This window comes from Annulohypoxylon maeteangense (genome assembly GCF_022496945.1).
Source record: "Annulohypoxylon maeteangense strain CBS 123835 unplaced genomic scaffold GGS22scaffold_10, whole genome shotgun sequence".
In the NCBI taxonomy this organism is placed as follows: Eukaryota; Fungi; Ascomycota; class Sordariomycetes; order Xylariales; family Hypoxylaceae; genus Annulohypoxylon; species Annulohypoxylon maeteangense.
In genome coordinates this window covers 724,105-743,122 of record NW_025953257.1, presented here as the reverse complement: position 1 = coordinate 743,122, position 19,018 = coordinate 724,105, and the positions used below count along the sequence as shown (strand labels likewise).

Here is a 19,018-nt window from a genome sequence, read left to right as displayed (position 1 = left end):
GTGAAAAATACAAGATGGAAAAGTATGACCGAAGATGGGAGATGGAAAAAAGAATGGGAAGTTTTATTTTTGGGTTAGGATGGTTGTGTACGACATTTTATTTTGATAAATGTTTAGTGCGGTAGGTGACGAGAAAGAGTAGTGGTTTGGGGGTGAGGGGTGAGGGAGGTTCCAGTCAGTCACTTACATATATTGGCCGAGAATGATGAGGCAGTCGTGACTACGGTGACGTATTTTAGTCGATGTAAAATCGGCATGAGTATGAGTGTGGATGGTGATGAGGTTTGGTTTGTGTAGTTGGTAGAAGAATGTGGATGGGTTTGGTGGTTAGGGATAGGAAATGAAGAAAAATAAAAATAAACCTACAGCTGATATGTTTTCCGGGCGTCTGGATTGAGGGCGAGCTTTGTTGGGATCCATGGATGTTGAAGGTGGGAAGTTTGGAGATGGGAAGATGGGAAGATGAGAAGAGAAGAAGGTAGGTCGAGTATAAATAGGAAAGGGTGGATGGGGATTGATGTTACTGATTAGAATCTGCACTCGTCACCGACCCTGCTAACGATTTATTTTATTGGGAGAGGGAAAAGATGGAATAAAAATAAGAGTTTCTCGTTACTGATTTTCCATTTTTGGAATAAAATAGATGCCGTACCTTGATGAATCACTCCAAAAATCATCATCACCCTTGACGACGTGACTCAATTACGCTATTCATTAGGTACTTATGTACTTATGTACTTATGTACCTAGTTGTAATTTAGAGAGCTAGGTAACAACTACTAGGTACCTAATTGTACTAAGTAGTTTTCAATTGGCTGGTAGATAAAGCACCAGGTACGTACTGTTTGTATTTTAGATCGGTAGACCTACATTTAATCCACCTTCGAAGCACATTCTCACTATGTACCTAGTAGGTACTTTCTTTCGTACCTACATAGAGGTATGTACCCACGTAGGTACCTATGTACCTACAGACATGTTTATTTTTGTACATATGTACCTCTCCATTTTGTACTTGAAAAAGTCTACAATACATGTAGGTATTATCCAGGTACCTACCTACATGTAGTGGGTCAGCAGATGAATGTACTAGGTATCAATAGACCTTTCATCCAGTATCCCACGCCTCTAGTACCCATCTATTTATTCATGTATCATGTGCAACCGGCATAGACTTATATAAGATTGAAATCTATGGGCTTTTGCTCTCTTATTCCGAAACTGATACCGAACCATTTCCCAGTAAATTACTAGCGATACTTTCCTTCCTCGACAGCGGATACAGACAAGTGTAGTTTTGAGTGAGATATCACAACATCCAAGTTGAATCCTATATACTAGGAAATGGATTGTCGACCTAGATGATGTAGGGACGTACTCGTTGCGGTTTTTCTTTGTTCTGATATTTACCACGGCAAACAATGAATGCCCGAGAGCGTCGAGTTAGTTTTCCTTTGTTGGTAGCGAGAGTTACTTCCACCTAGAACCGAGTAATTAGAAGACGCCTACTTATCTTAAAGGTGCTCTGCGTAAGCATTTCGCTGTCCCAATCAACAACTTGAGTCTACATTTCTACAAGTTCTTAAGACAATTGTATAGGAACGATGGCAGCCGCAGCCAATGTGCCCAACGATTGGGATAATGCTGAATTCAATGGGCAATATCAAGCTTTTTATAATACCGAGTCCTTCAACTTCGACCAGTACAGGCGACGGATTCCTGCCCATAAGGTCCCGCCAACTCCGCAAGATGTATTGAATATGAACTATCCACACCAAGGTAACCCACAGGTTAACTTTGGGTACGTATAAAGATTCATCCCGTTACAACTTTACAAATCATGATAAAACCTACAGTACTTGGCTAATCTTATAGCAGTGGGTGAAATATTTCCATATTTTAGTTACTAGAGTCAGGGGGAAGACACCTGAGTTTTCTACAAAACACATATGATGATGTCAAAAGTAAATACTAACAACAGCGCGTTTCAATGAAATAGCTATTCAACAGTGGGGCCAAATACCATTGTGGCGTCAAAATTTTGCTATTACTGGTACTGGCCGACTTCCGCACAGGGTCCGGCACCAGCTCAGGTATTTCAAAGACGACTTCGAACACCTGGTTAGTGAAATATACTCCCCATTTCAAGTTTCAGGTATACACATTCGAGCTGTGTCTGGAATTCTGTGTCAACAATATATATTTGTATTATGCATTGATAATGGCTAACAGCGTATGCCATAGACAGGATGGAAATTACAGAACGCCTTAGGTTACGGAAGCTTTGGTATTGCTGCTCGTTTCAGACGCATTCCGTCTAAGAATGACCTATGTCGGGATGACGCCGATTATACCGTCAAGTTTCAACGAAATGTTGTAAACGGCTTCAGGAAGTTTCATCGTTCGATACGGCAGGAGAGAGTCATGCACAGGGTGAGTGGATTCTAAACGCACCAAGCCAACAAGATAGTAACAGATCGATGTATAGAAAGTGAATAGATCAGCGCATTGCGTCAGACTATTTGAACCAACAGATTTATTTGATGCGCCAGAGATTGACCAGCTTGATTGGGATTGGGTCGTCGCAGGCAGCATTGATGATTCCAGTGGGATGGAGCAGTCAAGTGGAGAGGAAAGTCAAAGCGAATTTCAGATAGATCGAAAAATAAATAATCGACGGGCAAGGCGAGATGCACGACGAAACCGCAATGGACATAATCACGCCCAGGCCAACCGGAGGCCACAAATAATAGAAGCCGCCAGACGTAACCATAGACGCATGCGTCGAATGCAGCGAGAAGGTTCCCGTCTTTGGGACTTCATTATCATGGAAAGCATGGTCGGCGGTGATTTAGGCACACTCACCGAAAGATTGTCACAGCACTCAATCCAGTATCCGGGAGTAGGCGGGAGAATTCCTAATCGAGTCTTGTGGTCATTTTGGCTCTGTCGTAAGTGGTCCACGTCTAAATAGAAGAAGAAGAAGAAGAAGAAGAAGAAGAAGAATCACAGGCTGAGAGACTACATCAATAGTTGTGCGAACATGCGTCGCCATGGAATACCCCCCACGAAAGTTTCACCCAAACAGAAACGATCCGACCACCAGGCGTAAGACCATTTATAACTACCGGCGAGAGCCCCGGCACTTTGAAGCCTATAACACTATAAAGAACGACTTGATCGAGAATGTCCCTCAAAGTTATTTGGCAAGAAGGCGAAGAAGTAATTTCGTCCATTTTGATATTGATCCGTCAAATAGTAAGCGTACCCTACCCAGCGGGTTTCTGTCTGCTTACATTTCTTACCTTTTTTTCCTAGTTTTCATCGGCCAATTGGATCCCACAAATGTCAGAAACATCGACAGGGAACCTGGAGAACATCTCTTGGTTCCAGCACTTAAAGTATGTTGACATTGACAAAAGGGGTTAAATTGATGAGAACTAAAAAGTAAACCACACAGATGGGGGACTTCGGATTATCAGATATAATCAAGTTGTATGTCGTAGTATTTTATATCACTAATACCCTCGGTTGTTTCTGAATCTTTCTCAAACCGGACATCGGAGTCAACTCGATGTTCGTGTTCTTTCATAGGAAAATGCTAATGTCGTATTCAATAGTCATAAACGCGAGTGAGTACTGAATAAGCCTCACCCCGGAGTAAACATCGAAGCTTACTATATCACTATCAAGCATATATTACGCAACTAGGCGCGCCAGGGGGAAACAAGGTTTTTATGCACCTGTACGTTAATGTCACCTAGTTCAACTACGTCTACACCTCACTGATATTCATCAATACAGGAACAATTCGGGAACGAATGGGATTATAGTACGTTTACCATCGTCACCCAACTTACAAATACCATAACCCACGGGCCATACCTAAATAATGCCCTAATATCTTACAAGAAGCAGAGTCCCTATTGGGCATTCGTGATGGAGCAGGTTGCTGACGAAAGAAAAAAATTAGTTGATTCTGAACGAAACGGAACTGCACTGGCGCAGTCAACTCAGGCTGGCTTTTTCGGTCCTCACACAAACGTCTGGGGAATAGCATTGGTAAGAACCATTCGAGTATCCTTTAGTTCTCGAGATCCTGCTGACATCACGAAGGTGATGTGGACTCTCATTACCAAGTTAGAGCCGCCTGAACCACCGACGCCGCAGGTCCCTGCCGCGATATACGACGCTGTAATAACTGCACTCCCACAGGGGTTTACTCCGGATCAACTGCACGCAGCAGTCCAAGCGCACATGGCCACCCTACCTGCCAACACCAACATTTCCTACTGCCCTCTGATTCTCGAACCGGGTAACGATACTTACAACTGGGTCGACCGGGACCTTCGACAGGCCGTCTACGAATGTATGTATCATCGACCTACGCAACGCCCGACCTTGGGCAGATTGCTGCAACAGGCTAAACGCAAGACACGAACCTCCTTTCCGGGAGAGACCGATGCCCATGTGACAGAGTGGGTAAATACATGTTAGTATTGTCTCTTTTTCCTAGACAGATATGTGCCTATTGATATGTTGGCTGGGATGGTTTACTCCTTCTCGACTCATGTTGAGAGACCTAGCCTTCCCGGCGCGAGCCAAGACTAACTCTAATTGAATTATAGGGTTAAGAGGTCCGGATGCACCTGTCCTTAGGGGCGGCGGCGACGCCGGTGGAGGAGGAGGTGCAGGTGCAGGACGACGAATTAGAAAACTAAGAGCCAGAAAGACCGCTCAAACTAACAATAACGATGGAGGTGGAGGAGCAGGCGGAGGAGGAGCAGGCGGGGGTGGGGGTGGCGATGGCGGAGGCGGCGATGGCGGAGGGAACGGAGGAGGAGGAGGGAACGGAGGAGGAGGAGGGAACCGTGGAGGAGGTGACGGAGGAGGTTGGGGTGCAGGACCGTCACTCAAACAACCAAGTCCCAAAAAGACCCCGACAACTAATAATAACGACGGAGGAGATGGAAATGGGATGGTAGCCAGTAGTCTTGGTGGTTTTATTGGGGGGCCAGCTGCAAAGAGGCCAGGACAGCCAGGAGGCGGTGATTTTATAAATAAAAGAAGACGTGACACATCTGACGGCGGCTCACAACAACGACCACGTGGGAAACGACGAACTGGAGGAGATGGAGATAATGCAGGAGTAGTACCACAACCCGCAGGTGGAACAGCACCAACAGTACCAACAGTGCCGCCAGTAACGCCAGTACCGCCAGTACCGCCAGTACTACCAGTGCCAACTATGCCAACAGTGGTACCAGCGCCAACAGCGCCGCCAGTACCAACAGTACCAACAGCGCCAACAGTGATACCAGCGCCGCCAGTACCAACAGCGCCGCCAGTGCCAACAGCGCCAACGGCACCAAAAGCGCCGCGAGTACCGAAAGCGCCGCGAGTACCGAAAGCGCCACGAGTACCAAAAGCGCCACGAGTACCAAAAGCGCCGCCAGTGCCAACAGCGCCGCCAGCGCCGCCAGCGCCAACGGCACCAAAAGCGCCACGAGTACAGAAAGCGTCACGAGTACAGAAAGCGCCACGAGCACAAAAAGCGCCGCGGACCGCAGGCCAAGGAGGACAACGCGGAGCAACGAATGATCCCCTGGGTAAGACTATCTATCATTTCCCTGGCCATGTCTCCTTAGACCCCACGACACCAACATTTTTGGGCGTCATAACTCTCAAGGGCTACCTAAATTGCCTTAAGTTTTAACAAAAAGAACCAGTCGCTAACTCTCCATATAGTTCAAGCCGCCTTTCCGAATAGCTACTATCTCATCCCAAATAATGTAATGATGAACGAATGTGGCTTGACAGCAGTCTCTGATAGCCTCAGATATCAGTACGGACATCTTGCGATCCCAATTCCTGATTACAATGCCCTCTACGCCATATTTAGGACCTTAGTACAAGCTGGCGAGTTCAACGCCGTATTAGTAGCGTTTCCAAATCTCGTTACGCGCCCCCACGAAGGACCAGACAACATAGACATGATTGCAAGAGTCCTAATAGAGTGGGGTCGTCAGCATAATCTAGACTTCTCTTTACACGCTGCTCGCAGTAGCGGCGCTGCCTCTCTAGTAGTCGGCTCAGGAAGCAACACGGCCTTGCCACTTTGGATTTATAACTATGAGCAAAACGCGGGTGCAACCCCAAACTTGAGTGGCCATTGGGTGGGGATGCGGCGTAGATAGCGGTACTTCTATTAGGGGTTCTGTAACAGTATCTTGTATAATAATTTTCATATTCTCTCATTAGGAAGGCAATAATCTAGTTCAAGTTCTATCTTCAACATTACAAACCATGACGTATATATACCGTCCCCGTGTATAAGATGTCAAAGCTTGTGGCCCTGCTCCCCAGAAGAAATAAGAATTCATAAACCGTACAACGTTAGGTTTGTAAATATTTCCAACTAGCTACAAAATTGAACTAGGTTTAGACCCCTTATCAGGTGTAATGGCGAACCCACATCCTACCTAAAAATTGCGGTACCTAGGTATGCGACCCCTTTACCCAGAGCTAAAATTCCTGGCAGTTGCCGATGTTGTTCGAGACAAGCATGCAAGACGTACAGTTGTATCCCCAGAGCCACATACCCTTGCACCAATCGTCGTTCGGGCAGTTCTCGCTAACGCAGCTGGGCTGCTGCCTTCCCTCAAGAGGGCTTCGTGACCGTGGCTTCGAGACTTCGGCCGCTGATCTCGCTTTAGCCTGCTTGACCTCGTCGAGGATCGCTGCGCTGGGGCTCCGCGGCCACCCGTCTCCAGATGGGGCTCGGTCGTCGAGTTGTGCGAAGTCGACCACATTCAAATCCCTGTCGAAGGTTCGTACGACATTGTCGGAGCCAACATGGGTAAAGCCGCCACCGGAAGTGTCACGCTTCAGCCCTGGAAGGACGTCGTTGACGGATCGAGTCTTAGATTTAATGCGTTCAAGGTTAGTTACATCGCTGTACGTGAGTTATGAGGCTGTAGCTGACCTGGTGGGATGACGGCGCAGCGACCGCTAAACCTGTGGCAGCTAAGAAGTTTATTACAGTGGAGAACTTCATGATGAAAGCGATGTGATTTGATGGTGGGTGATTGTTGGTGTTGGTGTTGAGCAACGTTTAAAAACTTATGATTAAGACGTCTTGTCGATGATGATGATGACGACGAGGATAAAATAGGAAAGGTTTAGAGCGTCTTGGCCCTTCCTTTATAATAATATAAACACCGAGATAGATCGGTAGTTACTGAAATCTAGAAATCTAGAAATCTACTTCAAAGTTCACCGGCGTCGTTTCACCGCTTCCCCAGATCCAATCACGAGTTCTCGGATCCAACGGCCGCACGTCGGAATGATAAGCGTGGCAGTCGCATAGCCGTACATATTTATGAGAGATAAACTCACCATCGTTATTGGGTGGCTGTAAGCTTATGGCTACTGGCTGATGATGAAATACCGTTATCTGATTGGTGGGAATCACGATGGGTTCATAACATGAGACCCAAAAAGCAAGTATAGTATGATCCTACGAGATCTCAACCGCAGACCAAACTCGTATTTAGCTGGAATACGGTGTAGCTGAGTGTCGGCAAATGGAAAGTCCATAGTCACGAGATAACGTAAGACGAAAACAACCCGAAGGAATTACGAACCTCTATAATACCTACTAGCTGTTGTTGATTGTTATCGGTTGTTGTGGTGATTATATTCGATACGCGGAAGAGCTCCAGTTGTGATATTCTCAAGGGTCCAGAATGAAGATATTGTAATTGGGACGTGTACCTAAATCCCTGAAGATATGTATCTTTCAGGGGCTATTGATTAGTAATCATTAGTAATAATCAATTACTACTAGTATATCTAGGTAGCAAGGAAGCACTTCATGTCTTCTATAATTTCTGCTTTTTTGTACATTAGATATCCGTAGGTATCGCGAACGGCATGGTAGCGCCGGTAAAGAAGGATGATAAATTGAGGTTATTCTCATGAGAAAAACGTGACCTTACTAGATTTTAAATATTAGAAGGAAGTACCCTCGTGGCGATAATAAAAGAACTCCAAAATAATGATGATAGTGATGAAGTACGCATGTTAGTAAATATTAGGTACCATGCCCAATGCACGGATGATACCATGAATAGGGGGACGTAATTCATCGACCTAGGGGACTTGTCGAATGAGGCTCAAAATTCCTAAGGGAAAAGTTAGAAGATAAAATATCATGAAACTGCCTGCCGTGCTGATTGCCCACTATCCTGACCGAGTTGCTATGGCACCCACACCTGGTTTTCGCAAACTCGAACCTAATAGGTATATCATGAATCATTCGCAGGGCACTTAGTACCTGCGAATAATAATTAGCAAGTAACAAACAGGGACCAGTCATAGAACTCAACAGGAAAACAGGAATTATTGCCGCTGAAGGGAAAAGAAAACCATACCACCTTATTTAGGTCGCCCCGTGTAGGTGTTACCGCCCTGAATTTAGGCTTCCCTTCTAAACTGTTAGTACTAGGTAAATAAAACCGTGGCAGCAGTCGAGCTCCCAAAATACTTTCCCTCAACACCTTTTTCCCAAGTTCAAGAATTCTTTCATAGAATTCATCCCCACCCCAACACCGTCACCATGGCCGACTCTCCAAAGGAGAACAAAAAGCCGGCACCGCTCCCGAGCTCCCCTCTCCGTGAATATGAAGGCGACACGCCCATGACCGACGCGTCTCCCCTCAACACCGTTCAGGGATCCCGTACACGCCCTTCTCCGGCTGATACTCCCGTGCGCGCGCCCCGCACCTCGCTCTCCGGACATCAGTACGTCAACGAGTACATCGCGACCCCGCGTAACTCGCGCTCCTCATCGACCTCGTCAACCGGCGGTGACCCGATTGTCCCCACCCCCGGCATGGTCCCGCGCTCGCGCACCAGCATCAACACGGCCGGCCAACGCACGCCCACCCAAGGCGCTGCACAGCCCTTGACTCCCTACCCGGGCACTGACGCATCCACTCCGGGTCTGCCTGCCATGTCCACCATGACTCCCGGAACTGGCATCTCGTCTCTCGCCAGCTCAAGCAGCTTCCGCAGCTCCGTTCTCGCAGGCGAGCGCCCCATGCCGGAGACGCCCGCGCAGGCCACCACGGGCACGCCGAAGGAGATGCCCGAGCGTCGTCGCAGCACCCGCTTCAGTAAGTAACACATAATAAAAATTTTTGCCTTCCACTTTTACCTTTTCTTCGGAGCCAAACCCTCGCAATTGAGATGATGATTGAAGGGTTTGGGCTTCCGAGACATGCTTGAACTTTTATAATTCTTTGATCAAGGAGGATTTACTAATCCCTGCTGTTGTAGGACCGCGCGATAGCGTGGGTGTCATCACGCCCACCAACCCCACGCACCGCCGTGCAAGCGCGCTCTTCCAGTCGCAGTCCGATGCTGCGCGTGAAGCGGATGCCGTACGTGAAGCGGATGCCGCACGTGAAGCCCATGAAGCCGATGTCGCGCATCAGAACGAGGTGAGGCGTAGACTAAGAAGTATATTCAAGGGTAGAATGGCGGAGAATCTCGGCCTCGCTTCTGATTCGTCCAAGAGCTCACAGAATAAGGAGGTGGAGAAGGACAAGGAGGGTGATAAGGAGGAGGATGAAGATGAGGAGAAGAAGGATTAAGTTTGGAAGATGATAAGTTCGCAAACAATGGGAATCTCTCGGTGCCTGGGGCTAAGAAGGCAAGAATCGGTTCGCATTGGGGTTCCGAAGGCGTCGATCGTTCTGGAAGACGGTTTTTGAACTGTCCTTCCTCGGTCTTCGTTCGATCAACCTGCGGAGTTTGTTCCATAGCTTGATACCAAATGAATACGACAGTCTCTGAACAACCCCTTTCCCCTCTCTGATTAAAGCTGAGGTTCTTTCAACTCATGTCCAACCCTTCTAGTCCACATGAATGATCCTTAGAATGGAAGAAACCTCTTTCGTCATTCTTGTACAATGAACCAAGGTATGATCTATCTAACATTTAGGAAACCCAAGATGCCCCCCAAACATAATACAAAACCCAACATGCAGGTATTTACACATCATCCCGATTTCTCATCAACGAGTGGGGTATCTCACTCCGTCAATTTCGTGTACTTCACACTGTCTCTCCAAGCCATAGTCAGCTCAGTCATTCAGCCGTTTACCTCTCAGCACAGAACACAGTTCGAACGCCACCGTTCTTCTAGGATCGGATTAGTATTGAGATGGCGTTGAAGCTCTGACATCATCATAGCGCCACACGTCGTAGCCACGTCGTGCCGCCGAGTCGCCGTTTTCCGACGATGATCATCTCCGTCGTTGCTCCAGGTGTCTTTGGTGATGGCACCGACAATGTCGTCGTGGAAGAAGATCTTCTAACCTTCCTCGTTGTGGTGCTTCCGGTTCTGTGGACGGGGTGTGTGACACCAGGCTTAATTAGCAACTATCCGGTCTCTCGAAAAGGGGCTTACTGTGCTTACTCAGCAACTTTGGAGTCAGTAGCCAATGTCTCAGATGATTGGCCACAAGGCAGAGGAAGTGTCGCCAACGGCATAAATATTGTGATGATCCGCAAACTCGGGCGTCGAAATAATCTTAGAAGTGCTCCAGCTCCTGATGCTGCCGCTGGCGCCTGTAAGAAATATAGTGACCATCGGGCTCGCCATTTATCTGAGACGTTTTGTCTGTCAGATCTCGCTTTTCAACCAACGGCATACAACCTTTCAATTCTCCGCCCTGTTGGTAGTTGGTGACACCGAGTCCATCTATATCCTACAGCGATCTTCCCTTACCTAGGAACATGTCTAAACGCCAAAGCGCCTTATTATGTCACCATTTCGAGGCACTCTGTTTGCCAGACGTGGGTGTTATGTCCGGTTGTTCGGCACTGCCTGCATACGGCCCCACTTAGATCTGCCTTAGACTATTCCCACCCTCGTCGTTTCAATTAGATTCCGAGATTAACGAGGGATGCCGTGGCGCTAAGTAGCTAGGGCTGGGAATAGAGGCTCTTTGGTGCCAAGCACGATTGGACGACATCGTACGATCCGGCCAGTAAAAATACGGCATGCCTGGCAATAACGCTGAAGCTTGATGACAATACTTTGCGAGAAGAACTACGTCACAAACACCCAGTAGAAACACTGCGATAATAGCTTAGCGAGCTGAAAATCAGGATATATCCAAAAGAGAGGGAACTGCTTACTTTCAATCATCACATCAGCCCCCAAATCTCCCAAGTGCGCCAAAGACAAAAAGATACGTAAATATTCACAAGAAAAGTAAGAGGTAGTTATATACAACCCAAAAGAACCAGCAGACCATCGCCATCAAGGCCAAAGCCACGCACTTCTCGCAGTGCAAACCGTTGGCGCGAATCCATTACGGTTAATTTCCGTCTTCCGCGGACGAAACACGATGGTCCTCAATCGCCTGATGAAAACCCATACTCCCTACCTAGATACCAAAACCAAACTTTTAAACACGTAACCTACCTCCGACATTGCGATCCCTCATTTCGTCGCCTATGACACTTGTTCACTTGCAAATACTATTCCAAGCCCCAACAAGTGACTGGTTATTCGAAACGAAGCTCTGCGGGTCCAACCTGTAATCCAAAGTCAGCTCAATCCCCAACTTTCAAAAAAGGGCAATACGCACAAGTCATCAAAACACGTGCAAAGCGACCCCTTAGCCGTATCGAAGTAATTAACAAAGAAGCTACCCGCCGGCACATTGTTGCAGTAGTACTGGCACTTGAACTGGGCGTACGCGAAGCCCGTCTCGACCGGCGGCGGTACACCGAACGTCTATCGTCCAAATTAGCTCCTCTCCCCTCTTCTCCCAAATTACAAACTCCAACCCCTCCTAGTCAGACACAGAGATAGAGAACTCACATAAGATCCCTTACTATGCGCCGCGGCCCAATCCTCAGCAGGCTGATACCCGTTCTCGAAGACGACGGTAGGGACGGCCGCAGCATAGTTGATGGTGTATCCGGCCGTGACAACGGAGCTTCCGGACGTGCACGTCGCGGCGGCCGCGCTAGCAGTCGGGGACGGGGACTCTGGGGCCGGGAGCGCGAGTGTCAGGGCAGCCGACGCCACGATCGCGAGGACGGATTTCAATGTGAAGCTACCCATCTTGGATACAAGTCGTCTGGTAATATTCTATAAAAGGGGGTTTTATTCTTTGTTTTTTAGCGTGGGAAGCTTTAACGCGCTTAAGCTTTTTCGTGAGATGTGATCTTATGTAAAGGCCAGGTTGCGGGACGGGTCAAGTCAGACGAGATCTCGAGCGGTATTAGTAGTAGTAGCACGGCACTACACGAGTAATGCTAGGGTTTATCGGGTATCTAGCTAGCTAGAAGCTGCGGGCCCGACCTGGACCTGGGAGGGGGGACATGCCAGATAACAAAGAAACGAGTGACGGAGGCTCGGAAGACCGGGTAGTCAGAGATAGGTTGGAAACCCCAAGGGAGCTTTGTATTTTGCTTCTAAAATTGGGTCTGATGGTATCACAGAAAGATGACAGTCTGATGTCAATTCCCTAACGGGTAACCTGGCTAGGGCTCACAGGGGTGAGAATGATCGACGCTGCAGGTAGGTGCCCGCCGCTGGGAAGCGAAAAATATCCTTGGGTCGTCCAACAGTAATAAATGTAAGGCACGCCAAACGCATTCTAACTAATAAGGAAAGTTGCAGGACGTTCCCCTGCCTTAACTCACATAAACCTCCGTGACACCTTCTCCATTGGTTCAATTGGGTTTAGGGGAGGCTGCATCTCCTCTCTTTCCAACGTCCGACGATCAGGACTTCATTAAGGAGGTCAGATCATTACGGCGAAATTCCTCTCAAGACCGGGCAATAACATCAGACAGAACAATGTTTGCATCTCCCGGAAGACACATATTGTCCTGAAATTAGTGCGCGGCAGCTGTGGCGTCAACTAGATATCAACGTGCTTTCATAAATAGGCAAAATGCAACCCGGGCAATATAGGATAAAAAGTGTTGAGGTAAGTTCCCGCATATGATTGGAACCTGGGGATATATTCCCTGTCAATCTGGAGATCGTGGCCGGTTGCTTTGTAGGAAAATGCGACGCCGAGACCGCGATCGACTGCACACCGATCGCTGTTGGGGTAACGGCCGTGGTTCTGGAAACACATGCGAATTCGTTCGAGTTCGGAGGACACCTAAAACGACACGGGCCAGATTTGATCAATCAAGAAAACCATTGGGTCGATCATTCCAGAGGACAGGAAATATATGGTCCAAGGAAGTTCATGATAATAGCTTAACCGAACCAACGGTTCTCGCTTCTGGCATTTGCCGATTCAATTCAGCAGGGACTTTAGTGGTTCGAGAACAGATGAATGCTGTGCGCTACTATCTAGGCACATGTTTCGGAGACTGGCGGGCGATTGATGGGATAATTGTTGCTTGAAGTTGATGCAATCATGAGAAATGGGTTATGTGACATTACCTAACTGACTGCAACCTCATTAATAATGATGAACAAACAAGCAAACGCCAACCATGCATGGCATCCATACTCCATCAATGCAAACCCGTTCGTCGTTACTCATTGCCGATTTCGTATCTTCCACACACACACACATGGAATATTCGACCCCCTTAATAACTGTTTAGGTAGGTTGGTCATATTGGTGTGGTTTCGGTAGAGACCGCTCGCATGCAAGTACAGCCACCGACGGTGAATACCTAGTGACAATTCCACGCATCCATCATGCCTCGAATGCTTTGCTCCCTTCGCATAGGCCCGAAGTAAATTTCGAGAGGGCTACCCAACGAGGGGCATACTTAAGTCCTTCGTCGTAGGCAGGAATGGTCCCAGGGATGTTTACGTCGTCCCAGCTGCACAGAACGCGGCCATCGATCCCAGTAGTTGCATCTGAATCCTTTTCCCACCGAACATCGACGTTCCATGGTGTAGTCCAGTCTCGACGATAGAGCTTGATCTTGGTTAGACCCCCTTCAGGTATACTACCAAACGTCTCATCGGGCGGGCTGCCGTCAACCACAAAAGAAGTAATGGGCTTATTGAAAGTGATTGCACACGATCTGCTGTCTCTCGCGTCGATATCGAATATGGCTCTGGCTTCGCTCCCAACCCTAGTAATGTTGAAATTCAACCAACTAGTAAAGTTATTCCCTGGCGGGATCCCATTGGGATTTGTCTGGACCACATTTGGTGGAACGTCTGAGCCATCGTAAGAACAAATGGTTAAGCCAGGGCGCAGACCTCCTTGTGACGTGCACTCAAGGTCTTTGCCTGTAGCAGAAGGTAACTCGGCAATCGTCAGCTCGACGAATTCTTGTAAACCACCATAATTGACCTTATTGATACCGGTATCAAGGTCGATGGTCTGTTGGAAATAGATTTTGTATCTGCTATCTTCAGAAAAAGGAAATGCTGCCAAATTATAGATCAGGGTTGCAATAAATACCCCGAGCAGTACCACCGGCACGTGGTGGGTAATACGATGTATGAATGGGGTGATCGGTAACAGGAGGAAGATGCTAAAAAATGCAGTAATAAGATATGGGACGAGCAGACTTGACCCATCAGCGCCTGTCTGTGAAACAGCGGCAACCAACGTCAGACCGTTCTGGCCAGCTAGGATGATAAGAAATGGACCCAGGATCAGGAATTGAATGGCCCACACCCAGCTAGGGAGGTTCGTCGACCATTTTTGCTCGTATGCGTACGGCCGGTATTTGGCATCCTCGTCTAACGTCGCCTTGTTTACTATTGCCGAGATGGAACGTCGGTATGTAGTAGCAAATGTGGTTCGACGGGTTTCTCCGGATCCTCCACCGACAAGAGGTGTTGTCTCTGTCGCTGGAGACTGAGATTCGACTTCATCATCTCCATTATCTTCATCCTCAGCACCAAGTTCTTCGGGACTTGGTGAAACTAGATCATCCGCGTGAGGGACAGCGGCGAGATGATCCCTGATTTCGTGGTCATCATGTACCCGTTGCGCAAACGACGCCTTAGTAGGCAAGGCAAATAATTCGCAGAGAGAGATGAAAGAAGCGAGAAACGCAGCAGAATGGAAGAATACGAATATGTATCCGCCCGCAATTCTAAAGCGGTCTTCGAAAACGGTATTCGCGACTAGAACTCCCCACGCAATGGTAAATAGCCAGAAAATTGAGTATCCTCGGTGGAGAGCGCTGGGCCGGGCAAAGTTTGCTCCTGCCATGATAGTCCAGAAGGCGAAGTAGAAGAGGGAAATCATCATAGCCCAACTATGATTTTATGTTAGCATACGACGTTTAATATAAAAAGGACGTCGTATTGTACTTACACGGTGTATTCGTTGCTATATATGACCAACGGATTGATCTTGGTGACCAGGTATGCAGACCCTACAACCAACGCTGCTGCGACGACGAAGGCGAATGGGAACCTGAATAGACCCTTTCGACCACCTAACATAACGGGATCTAGGTCGGACCCTTCATAAGCAGACCGCCTTGCTGAGAAGTAGTAGTATTTGTCGTTACGTATCAGGATATACGTTAAGCCGACGAGCATTAGAGGCGTGGCGATGAGCAAAGTCAGAGACCAAGCAAACAAGGTTCGTAGCTCGAAGAGGGCGAACCCTTTTCCGAACAGGTCGAACCAAACACCGTCACTTCCTCTACCATTCCAGACTTTCTTTCGATCACCATCTGCACGTTCCCCGATGAATGTCTGACCAGTATCCCCAGACAAACCCTGCATCGTGTGTAGAGAACTGCTCAGCATATGCCAGAGGCTGGCTCTGGATGCATGCTTGGCATCATCTTGGTTGGTATGATACCTAGCACGAGGTCGATAAAATGCCACGTCTAACCCTCGTAAGCCGAAGACTCCATTAAAGACGATATAATCGGTGTTGCTCTTAATAGCTCCGAGACCGAATGCGTCGGATGAGATGACGGTGCCAAACGGATTCTTAGTGCCTTTATAGGCATTAGTCACTTGAGCGTCAGTCGAGCGGAACAGCATAGCACGGCCACCTGCACCAGCACCTTCAAGATTCAGGAAGGTATGGCAGAAAGGCAGGAAGGGATTATGAGCGAATGCTTGAGCACCCCATAGCCCATCCTCCTCGTTGTTGTTGAATAAGGCAACGATCCCTCTTTGAGGTTGATTCCCCGGCCGAGAAAAGTAGTCGACTAGAGCCACCAGAGTGACACAGCCCATACCATCATCAGTTGCTCCAAATCCAGACGCAACGCTACATAATTGTCAGTAGTAGGACAAATCCTCCTAGAGTTCTAGTGAGACCTACGAATCATAATGAGCATTTATCAACACGCCCCCTTTACCCACGATCTTGTCCGAATATACTTTGCCATCCTCCCACCATCGTCCACGTGGGTCATCCTTTCCGCGAATATATACTACTACGTTTGTGCCCTCAAAGTATGTACCGACCGGAATCGATGGACCAAATATGGTGTTAGCAGCCGTGACGTTGGACACATTATCCGCTAGTACAACCACGCTCGAGTCGTTGGCCCCGTTGCGTCTCTTAATCTCCTCCAATTCTAACAGTAGCCAATCATGTACCTCGTCATTCTTTCGGCTGTTGAATGGATGGTAGTCGCGCGATATTACGGTTAAGTCAAGCCACGATTTGGTGAGGTTCAGACCGGAGTACAAAGTCGGATTGCTCGGGGGAGACGGAACTGTTTCGTGGATGACAAGCAAGGGAACGAGGAGAGCAATGTAGGTGACAGTGGTCCAGAATGTTACTGCGAATGGCTTGAATGCAACTGGGTTTGACACAGCCATGATTGGCTGGCCTCGTTGAGTTGGCTGTCAATATAACCGTAGGTGTCGGATATAACCAGGACCGTAGGGCTGCAGGCGAAATGTGAGATTGAACACGCGAGAGCCGGTGACGGGCAAGGTAGAGAAGCTCTAGGTGGGGATGATGAACATCCCAAGAGACGTGAGCGCAATAATACTAAGACATATGCAGAGGTGGAGGGCTAATTAGGTTAATGGATAATGAGATTGAAGCTATATTGATGTTTTATGTATAGAAGATCGTTTTTGAGCGTTTGAGTGTTTGAGTATCAAAGTACTAGGTATGAAAATGTCATCCTTGACAGGCAACTGCCTTGAAGCGTCGCGAACTCTAACCCTGACGCAACTGAAATGGAACAGTTTTGGAGAAGGTTGGGAAGTTGTTACCGGGCTTGTAGGGTAGAATTATGAATGAAGGGTGGTCCAAGCTCTAATAGATCCCTGCAGATACCTCGGTACGATTTTGGATAAAATCCACGGATTACAACATACATACAAACCTCTCATCATCGCAAATTGGAAGAACATCACATATCAAGTTTCATTAAATACAATCGTATAAAAATTACGGGTTTAAGAAAATACAATAAAGAATTACCAGGGTCATCCTTGTTGCTGTCTATGGATTAGTCCTATAATACACGCGCACAATCCCCTTATTCATGACCTCTAACCCACAAATCCATATTCTTCAAATTCGTGCCAGTCAAAAGTGGACACCAAACTGAAGCAATGCATACGAGACTTGTTAGTACTAGGATCAGAATCATTACGGTGAAATCGTTAGTAGTGAGAGCCAACTTGAGTTGGGTACAGCGCGGCCAAGTCTAGCTGGTTAGTATCGAGACACCTTGGTCGATCCGTATGTTCCCCACACTCAAGCACCGGGAGGAGGAGGCGGAGGTTGGTCACCAGGAGGGGGCGGAGGAGCTTCGCCAGAAGGGGGTGGCGGTGGTGGAGGCGCGGTGCCATTGGCATACTGCTGGATAAGAGCGTTAATGTTACCAGGAGGCAGGCCAGGAGGAGCACCAAGAGAACCACCAGGGGGAGCGAGACCCGGAGGCGGACCCATACCGGGAGCTGCACCGTAGCCTGAATAGCCGGGATAGCTCGAGTATTGTTGCTGTTGTCCCGCGGAAGCTTGATGCCAAGGAGCTGCTCCGGGGGCCGAAGAGCCACTGTTGTAGTTCTGATTCTGGCCGCCATAGTAATCGCCCCCGTGGTTTTCATTACCACGGTGGCGGTCACGCCAAGGAGCAGCAGAACCGCCGCCCTCGTTACTTTGTTCAGTGTTGCGCGAGCGCCACGGGGCCGCTGCACCTGTCGGACCTCGTTGCCAAGGCTTCGCGTCGCCGCCGCCGTTGTTATAAGAGCCAGGGCCGGCTTCGATTCGAGCTGCTGGTCCACTAGAGCCGCCTCCAAGCTCTTGCATGAATTGCTAAATGTAATGTTAGGTATTGACTCTTGTCGAACTATTATCAGATAGACACTTACCTCGTATTCACGATCGACGGCATCTCCGGCACCAATACGGCCAGCAGCGCGGGGAGGTCCTTCACTACGCCAGCTTGCACCCTTCTGTCGATCAGGGCAATCTCGAGCCATGTGACCGGCGTTGCCACAAACACGGCAAATAATATTGGCAGTGAAGTTCTGCTTCTCCGGGCAATCATATTTGCGGTGACCGATCTGGCCACAGTTCTGGCAGGCTTGGTTCTCGTCGTCACGCAGAGTACCGTTCAATGTGGCGAGCTCTCGAAGCTGGTTTCTCTTAAGTTCGTTTTGACCCTCAGGAATCGATGCGGCCTGTACAATTGATATTAGTATGAATTTCAAGAGGATCAGCATGGAGGCAACCTACAGTCTCAATAACATTGTGGATGAGCTTCTTAGCCTTGTTAACCTTCTCCTCGGTATCGGCCATGATCAAGCAGTGCAAGTCCTCCTCCTGGTTACTAGCGTGGGCAGCATCGGACCGACCCTTGCCTTCTTTCACGGAACCTTTTCCGCGAATGGCAATCTTGGCTCCTGATTCTGATTCCATTTTCTTCAGTGTGTTGCCACGAGGGCCGATAAGTAGACCAACTTAAGTAAAAGACCTAGGTGTTAGTATTTGTCACAAAACGGTTAGAGCATGGGGAAGGGGAAGCGTTAGATGAGGCCAAGAATGGACATGTC

General features: G+C 48.2%; 6 protein-coding genes across 6 annotated transcripts; 3 read left to right on the top strand and 3 right to left on the bottom strand.

The window, feature by feature from the left end:
• Window positions 1-1,604: 1,604 nt before the first annotated feature.
• Window positions 1,605-6,403, top strand: GGS22DRAFT_194814 (uncharacterized protein; the record flags this gene model as incomplete). Its single annotated transcript, XM_047965563.1, has 13 exons — window positions 1,605-1,801; window positions 2,000-2,093; window positions 2,245-2,433; window positions 2,489-2,951; window positions 3,034-3,258; window positions 3,319-3,401; window positions 3,461-3,495; window positions 3,621-3,632; window positions 3,712-3,745; window positions 3,805-4,062; window positions 4,117-4,369; window positions 4,629-5,609; window positions 5,749-6,403. The coding sequence occupies 13 exons, from the start codon at window positions 1,605-1,607 to the stop codon at window positions 6,195-6,197; spliced, it is 3,273 nt and encodes a 1,090-aa protein (XP_047818085.1). The 3' UTR covers window positions 6,198-6,403.
• Window positions 6,236-7,348, bottom strand: GGS22DRAFT_165214 (uncharacterized protein). Its single transcript, XM_047961649.1, has 2 exons — window positions 6,986-7,348; window positions 6,236-6,921 (listed from the first exon to the last, which is right to left on the bottom strand). Exons 1-2 carry the CDS (start codon window positions 7,055-7,057, stop codon window positions 6,526-6,528), a joined length of 468 nt encoding a protein of 155 aa, XP_047818084.1. The 5' UTR covers window positions 7,058-7,348; the 3' UTR covers window positions 6,236-6,525.
• A 1,161-nt stretch (window positions 7,349-8,509) lies between these two features.
• Window positions 8,510-9,659, top strand: GGS22DRAFT_194812 (uncharacterized protein; the record flags this gene model as incomplete). Its single annotated transcript, XM_047965562.1, has 2 exons — window positions 8,510-9,179; window positions 9,343-9,659. Coding segments are annotated over 2 exons (987 nt in total), but the record flags the coding sequence as incomplete, so codon positions are not given.
• A 360-nt stretch (window positions 9,660-10,019) lies between these two features.
• GGS22DRAFT_189379 (uncharacterized protein) lies at window positions 10,020-10,759 on the top strand (the record flags this gene model as incomplete). Its single annotated transcript, XM_047964841.1, has 2 exons — window positions 10,020-10,189; window positions 10,261-10,759. 2 exons carry the CDS (start codon window positions 10,020-10,022, stop codon window positions 10,757-10,759), a joined length of 669 nt encoding a protein of 222 aa, XP_047818082.1.
• A 784-nt stretch (window positions 10,760-11,543) lies between these two features.
• On the bottom strand, window positions 11,544-12,148 carry GGS22DRAFT_189378 (uncharacterized protein; the record flags this gene model as incomplete). Its single annotated transcript, XM_047964840.1, has 3 exons — window positions 11,544-11,613; window positions 11,667-11,815; window positions 11,903-12,148. 3 exons carry the CDS (start codon window positions 12,146-12,148, stop codon window positions 11,544-11,546), a joined length of 465 nt encoding a protein of 154 aa, XP_047818081.1.
• Window positions 12,149-13,603: 1,455 nt separating this feature from the next.
• GGS22DRAFT_21098 (peptidase family M28 family) lies at window positions 13,604-16,965 on the bottom strand. Its single transcript, XM_047966479.1, has 3 exons — window positions 16,317-16,965; window positions 15,345-16,262; window positions 13,604-15,285 (listed from the first exon to the last, which is right to left on the bottom strand). Exons 1-3 carry the CDS (start codon window positions 16,820-16,822, stop codon window positions 13,755-13,757), a joined length of 2,955 nt encoding a protein of 984 aa, XP_047818080.1. The 5' UTR covers window positions 16,823-16,965; the 3' UTR covers window positions 13,604-13,754.
• Window positions 16,966-19,018: the final 2,053 nt, after the last annotated feature.